This window comes from Elephantulus edwardii, unplaced genomic scaffold (assembly GCF_000299155.1).
Source record: "Elephantulus edwardii isolate Elephantulus edwardi_28Jun2011 unplaced genomic scaffold, EleEdw1.0 scaffold00066, whole genome shotgun sequence".
NCBI lineage: Eukaryota > Metazoa > Chordata > Mammalia > Macroscelidea > Macroscelididae > Elephantulus > Elephantulus edwardii.
In genome coordinates, this window is record NW_006399816.1 from 15,613,776 (window position 1) to 15,620,867 (window position 7,092).

The 7,092-nt window shown below is 42.7% G+C and overlaps 1 protein-coding gene and 1 pseudogene across 1 annotated transcript; one reads left to right on the forward strand and one right to left on the reverse strand.

Annotated features, from left to right (window-relative positions):
- The first annotated feature begins 451 nt into the window (after positions 1-451).
- On the forward strand, positions 452-1,964 carry LOC102843941 (annotated as a pseudogene).
- Positions 1,965-4,775: 2,811 nt separating this feature from the next.
- On the reverse strand, positions 4,776-5,213 carry LOC102844341 (elongation factor 1-beta-like). The gene has a single exon (XM_006888402.1). The coding sequence runs from the start codon at positions 5,211-5,213 to the stop codon at positions 4,776-4,778; it is 438 nt and encodes a 145-aa protein (XP_006888464.1).
- Between the last annotated feature and the right edge of the window lie 1,879 nt (positions 5,214-7,092).

Genomic DNA, 7,092 nt, shown 5'->3' on the forward strand with positions numbered 1-7,092 from the left:
CACAGGTGTGGGCTGCAGGGGGGTTCCACAGTGTCCGGCAGTCTTCGCTCCTCTGGAGTTCCCCGGCAGGTGGTTGGCTGCTGCTCTTCCCGGGCCTCTGGGCCTCTTCCGGGTCCCTCTCGCGGTGTTCCCCGGTCTGGCGGCGCCGTTCCCCGTCTGGCGGGCGGCAGCGTGCGTTCCCCCTGCGTTCCCCGGTCTGGCGGGCGCCGGGCGTTCGTTCCCCCGGCTGGCGGCCTCCTTTTTTGCATTTTTAAAAATTAATTTTAATGAGCATTTACAGATTTTGGATTTCATTCATTATTGCATTTTTCTCCCTGCTCATCAGCCCTCCACCCAATTCGCTCTTCTCTTTGAAAAGTAAAAGAAATATTATTTCATTTGTGATGTGGAGTCCAGATTTGAAAGGACAGTTAATGTTTTTGTACCAAAGAAACTGAGAAAGGGACCCTGTATGCCTACATTGGCGCACCTCGCCAGTCCTCTCACCACCTACGTGGTCCTGAAGCCTGAAGAGGTCAACCTCCTGACCGAGGAGTCAGCCACACAGCAAATTGGAGCTGAAAAGAAGTAGAACAGTGCCTTGGATGATCCCATTTCTCACTGGCAGCCAAGGCTGACGCTAAATGTGATGGTGGATGACTTTGTCTTCAAGGGTCCTCTCTGCCATTGATGTGCATTGGTATATGAAGATGATTCACCTAGGGAAAATTGTCCATTACCTCCCCACCTGTTCATCGATCAGCTGAGAAATGGCGTGAAGGACTTGATGATCATCAACCACTCGACCACGGAGCTTCTGCTCACTGTGTCCTACAACAAGATCTCACCGGGGAGACTGCACTTTTGGATCCACAAGCAAGATGCCGTGTACTTGCTGCAGCAGGTCGGGTTTTCAGAGAAAGATGCTGATTAAGTGAAAGGAATCTTTGTAGACACCAACTTGGAATTCTTTTCTTATTATTATTATATTTTTTTAATTAATTTTAATCAACATTTACAGAGATTTTGGATTTCCACTTATTCATTTTTGCATATTTCTCCCTGCCTCACCCCTCCTCCCAGTTCACTCTTCTCTTTGAAAAGTAAAAGAAAAATTCCTTCAATGATATACAATGGCCCCCCAGTACGCTCCACTATGCAGCCTTCATTCTAGACTCTTGTCATAAAAATAATACCCAATCATATATCACTATTAAAGTGTTCCCCTTAGCTCTGACCTTCTTCATTGCAGCATTTCAGCTACTTTTTTATTTCCTGGCATTTAAAAATGACATCAGCTTCTGGACGACAAAGAAGAACATGACTGGAATGTCCACCAAAGCAATGCTCTGGAGCTGCTTCAGCACCATGGTCATCTTCCTCTTCATTCTGGACCAGCAGACGAGCCTGCTGGTGCTGATCCCTGGGGCACTGAAGCAGCCATCAAGATGTGGAAAGTGAAAAGAGCATTGAAAATGACTGTTGTCTGGGGAGGCCTCCTACCTGGTCTTCAGTTTGGCATTTAGAGTGAGTCAGAAAGAATAACCGAGGAGTACAAATCTCAGGCCATGAAATACTTGTCATACCTGCCCTACCCTTTCTGCATCAGTGGAGCCCTTTACTCACTCCTGAACATCAAGTACAAAAGTTTGTACTCCTGGTTAATCAGCAGCTTCCTCAACAGAGTCTACGCCTTCAGCTTCCTCTTCATGCTGCCACAGCTCTTTGTAAACTACAAGATAAAGTCAGTGGCTCACCTCCCCTGGAAGGCCTTTACCTACAAAGCTTTCAACACCTTCATTCACTACATCTTCACCTTCATTATCACCATGCCCACCTTGCACCAGCTGGCCTGCTTACAGGATGACATGGTGTTCCTTGTGTATCTGCACCAGAGGTGGCTTTATCCCATGGACAGGAGCAGGGTGAACAAGTTTGGGAAGTCTTACGAAGAGAAGCCCACCTGGAAACCCCACCCAGACTAACCCTCAGGTCCCACATACAGCTCAGAGCCACCTGACCAAGCTCCACAGGCCTGGAGGACAGACACCACCCAGGGTCCAGGGCTGCCCTGCACAAGGCTGATCTCTTTCAAAGAACATGGTTTTGCTTGTCCAGACACTGAATATTGGAAGCTTTTGATGAAATCTACTGGACATTCTACCTTCTTTGTTGCCAACTTCTCTTGATGTCCCTCGCAACTCTCACACCCTTGTGTTGCCTTTGGAAGGAACTTCCTATGTCCCCACCTGGACGCCTTGTGGTGGGCCAGCTCTACGCTGCTGGCTGGCGTTGGTGGTGCAGTGGCTCCATCCGCACTGTCTCTGCTGGCCATCCTGTGCAGGGCAAGGGCTTGCTTGTGTCACCCTGCCCACTACCTGCCAGCACCTGAGCCAGGTCCCCTGAGGCTGGGAGCTCCAGGAACCAGCCAGCATTTCAGGCTGCTGATTTTTCTCACCTGCACCTCCCCCCATGTGAACGCTGAATGCCCACATAAACCCGTTCTGAATGGACTCTCTGGGATCAAACTGCTTTTTTCTCTTTTGTTTAAAATTTTAAAGATTTTAAAGCTTATTGTATGTATGTTTCTACTTGAAAATAAATTACTCTAGCCATAAAAAAAAAACACAAAGAAAATAGTTTTTTAAAAAACAGCCATAAATGGCAACTACACACATGGAGACTTCACCCAATGGATTACACAGGAATCAAATAGACTACAGCTACACATGGAGGCAATGGAAAAAGACAACAGCAGCAGTCAGAACAAGGCCAGGGGCTGACTCTGGATCACTCATGTGTAAGTCTACATTAAAACTGAAGAAAATGAAAAACAAAAAAGACCACAAGAACCAAAATACATTATTTTAGTATTCTAATTATTTAAAAAATGATCTCCAATATTCCTAGTTGGCTAAGGTTTTCATGTAAATGGAAATTTAATTTTGCCCAATTCATTTTCTAATTTCTCAAAATCATACTCTTTCTTATTGTTTTTTGTTGTTATTCATGTAAGTCAACTCCAATAGTGACTTATGAGCAACAGAGCAATGCCCTACCAGTCCTGTGTCATCTTCATGATTGCTGGTGTATTTTAGGTGATTGTTGTAGCTATCGCATGAGTTCATCTCTCTGAGGGCTCCCCACATTTCCACTGACGCTCTGTTCTACCAAGCATCACGTCCTTGTCTAGCAACTCATCCTGATGACATGTCTAAAGCAGGCAAGCCAAGGTCTCACTCTCCCTGTTTCTAAGGATTATTTTGGCTGTATTTGTTCTACTGCTATGAATTAACGGATTTGTTTAATGTTAATCCAACCTTGAATTCTTAAAAGCAGCCCCTAAAACCATGATGCATTTTTTAAAATTTACAGCCAGATTTTACTGTCTAATGTTTTGTTAGGGATTTACAAACTACAGTGACAAGAAATGTTAATATTTCTTTTTTATTTTTGTAATTCTTTGCTGGTTGTAACATCAAAGATTACAAAGCTGTGCTGGCCTCACAAAAAAAAAAAAAAAAAACCAACCCACAACAAAACCCAAAAAAAACCAAAACCAAACCCCACATTTTCAATTTCCATATTTTCTGAAATAGTTTGCGTAAAATTGCTGTTGTTGTTGTTTACCATTGAGTTAGAGGCTACCCATAGCTGGCCCTCTAGTGGATCTTCTGAGGCAGTAAATTGTACAAGAGGAGATTTTCCATCTTTCTGCCAAGAAGGAGATGGTAGGTTCAAACTGTGTGCCTTCAAGATTGCAATGCAGCTTCTTACCACTAGGAAAATTTACCTATAAATGGTTTTGGTCTTGTGGTTTTGTTCTAGAAAATGTTTTAATTCCATTAAGCTTTTAAATATATGTTTTATCTATTTCTATTTCTTCTATCAGCTTCAGTGAGCTCTATTTGTAAAACATTTTTGCAGTACTTGATATTGTCTCTACTACCACTGTTTCTTCTTAGAAGTCATCCTTAGTCAGTGTCCAACTTTCAGAGGCATAGCAAGTAATTTAAAAGAACATGGCTTGGATCAGGTGCATCTTACTCTTTAAACTGGCATTATCGCTCTTAGAGGTCCTTGACAGCAGATTTACCTGATGCAAAATTTATTTTCTGTTTTTTTAATTAATTAATTTTAATGGAAGTTTATGGAGACCGAATTTCCATTCATTCATTGTTGCACTTTTTTCTTTGCCCAACCTCCTCCCTAGTTTGCTCTTCTCTTTGAAAAGTAAAAGAAAAATTCTTTCATTATTGTACAATCCCTCCTCCCAAATCCATTTCACTATGCAGCCTTCGTTCTGGACTCCTGTCATGACAATAACACCCAATCATATATCCCCTTTAAACAGTTCTTTCCCTCATCTGTTTCAATGAGGTATACATAATTTATCTCATTTTCTCAGTCTCCCTCCAACCCCGATGTCAGTTCCGTTTTACAACAGTGGCACTATGCAGTATTTGTCCTTTTGTGATGGAGATATTTCACTTAGCATAATGTCCTCCAGGGTCACCCATCTTGTATAATATTTCATGAGTTCCTTGTTTTTCAATGCAGCTTAGTATTCCATTGTGTGAATATACCTGAGCTTCTCTATCCACTCGTTTGTTGATGGGCACTTAGGTTGTTTCCACCTCCTTGCTATTGTGAACAAAGCCACAATAAACATGGGTTTACTTGGGTGGCAGTTACGGTTTCTTTGGGGTAGATTCCCAGTATTGAGTCAAATGGTATATTTGTAATTTTTGTTCGTTTGTTTTTTTAAAGTTTTTATTGTTGGAAGCAGAAGGATTTTAGATTTTGTTGAAAGCAGTCACGTCCATGGGCTGCATATAGTCTTCAAAAGCAGTCATCTGTTCTTCCAGCATATCTGTGCCAACTTTATCATCTTCAACTACATACTGTATCTGAAGCTTCTTAATTCCATATCCCACGGGTACTAGCTTGGAAGAGCCCCAGACCAAGCCGTCTGCCTGAATACTTCTGACACATTCTTCCAGTTTCGCCATATCAGTTTCATCATCCCACAGCTTCATGTCTATTAAGATGGATGACTTGGCAACTAGTGAAGGTTTTTTGGCCTTCTTTGACTCATACTGGGCAAGGCATTCTTCCTTTAGCTTCTTTGCTTTCTCACTTTCCTTCTCATCATCAGATCCAAAGAGATCAATGTCGTCGTCATCTTTATTGTCTGCAGCCCCACTTCCTGTGATGTCCATCAGCAAAGCCATACTTGCCCAATGCCTTCTTCACTCCTGGAAGGCTGGCCTTTTCCTTCTCGTAAGACCTTATGTGATTGTACCAACGCAGGGCATGACACAGGTCGGAAGGTGGGGGGCTGGCGATGGCTTCAAACACTGCCATGTCTGCTTGTGACGGCATATACCCCTCGATGTAGCTCTTGTTGGCCAGGTAATTGTTGAGGACCTGGAGGCAGGCGATGGTCTTGAGGTCTCTGAAGCCCATGATGTTGTCTGTATGTAGAGCTAGGCGACAGTGGAGGCAAAGAAGAGAGAAGGAAGTCTATATTTGTAATTTTTTGGAAAAGCGCCATACTGCCTTCCATAGTGGTTGCATCATTTTACATTCCCACCAACAGGGAAAAAGGGTTCCAGTTTCTCCACAACCTCACCAACACTTCTTATTTGCTATGATATCTCATAGGTGTTTTGATTTGCATCTCTCTTAGAACTAGGGATTTTGAACATTTCTTCATGTGTTTGTTTGCCATGTGAATGTCTTCTTTGGTGAAGCGTCTGTTCATATCCTGTGACCATTTTTCAATTGGTTTGTTTACCTTTAACTTGTTGTGCTCCTCAGGTATTTTATAAATTCTAGCTAGGTCCCTTATCTGACATGTCATTACCAAATATTTTTGTTCCCAGTCTGTGGCTTCCCTTTTCACCCTGTTGGAGAAGTTTTTGGATGTGCACAGGTATTTGATTCTTAGAAGGTCTCATTCATCTATTTTATCCTCTCCTGATTGTAGATTTTTCAGGATGCTTGGAAGATTGTCTATGATGTGGATTAGGACTTCTAGAGCTCTTCCAAGCTTTTCCTCAATGAAGTTTATAGTCCTTGGTTTTAGTCCTAGATCCATGATCTACTTTGTCTTTTGGTTTCTTGACTACTGATGCCAAGTGTGTTGATGTGAATCCATGCAAGATGAAATTGTTGACAACACCAGTCTTTTCTCCATCTACCGTGATGTTGCCTATTAGCCTAGTGACCCAGTGATGAGGATTTTCATCTTCTTGATGTTGAAACTGAATCCATATTGAAGACCGCAGTCATTAATCTGGCAGCAAATATTTTAAGGCCTTTTTGCTTTCAGAAAGCAAGGTTGTATCAACTGTATAATGCAGGTGGTTAATAAATCATCCTCTGAACCTGATGTCACACTCCTATTCATAAAGTCCAGCTTCTCGAAAGATTTGCTGGGCATACATATTGAATAAGTATGAAGAAAGGATTTTAAACCAGGCAGTATTCCGTTGCTCTGCTGGAGAAGAGTACTGAATGTCCTGTGGACTGCCAACAGAATCAGTTAACACCTTTGGTATGAGCAGTCAGGAAACAAGAAGACACATTGCATGAGGAAAGTTTGCAGTCAGGAACCTCTCCAAATTATTGAGGGGTAATAATGCCAGTTTGAGGGCTAAGGTGTGTCTGATTCATGCCATGGTCTTTCTGATCACTTGCTATGCATTTGAGAGCTGGACAGTGAATAGGGATGACAGAAGAAGAATTGATGCTTTTGAGCTGTGATGTTGGAAAAGAGCACTGAACATCCCATGGACAGCCAAAAGAACAAACAAATATTTGTTGGAAAGGGTGCAGCCAGAGTGCTCTTTGAAGGCAAAGAGGACCATGCTTTACTTTGGGCATGTTGCTAGGAGGGGTTATTCCTTGGAGAAGGACATTATGCTGGGATTGATGGAGGGTCGGTGAAGGAGAGAAAGATCCTCAAACAGGTGGATTGACATGATGACTGCTGCAATGGGCTCCAGTGTGTTAGGAAGTGTGAGCATAGGACAGGATAGGACAGAGTCGAGATCCATTGTTCATGGGGTCGCTATGAGTCGTACTTGATTTGATGACACCTAACAA

Excerpts from the sequence above, each read along its gene's own strand:
- LOC102844341 (XM_006888402.1), bottom strand. The coding sequence starts at position 5,213 with ATGGCTTTGCTGATGGACATCACAGGAAGTGGGGCTGCAGACAATAAA.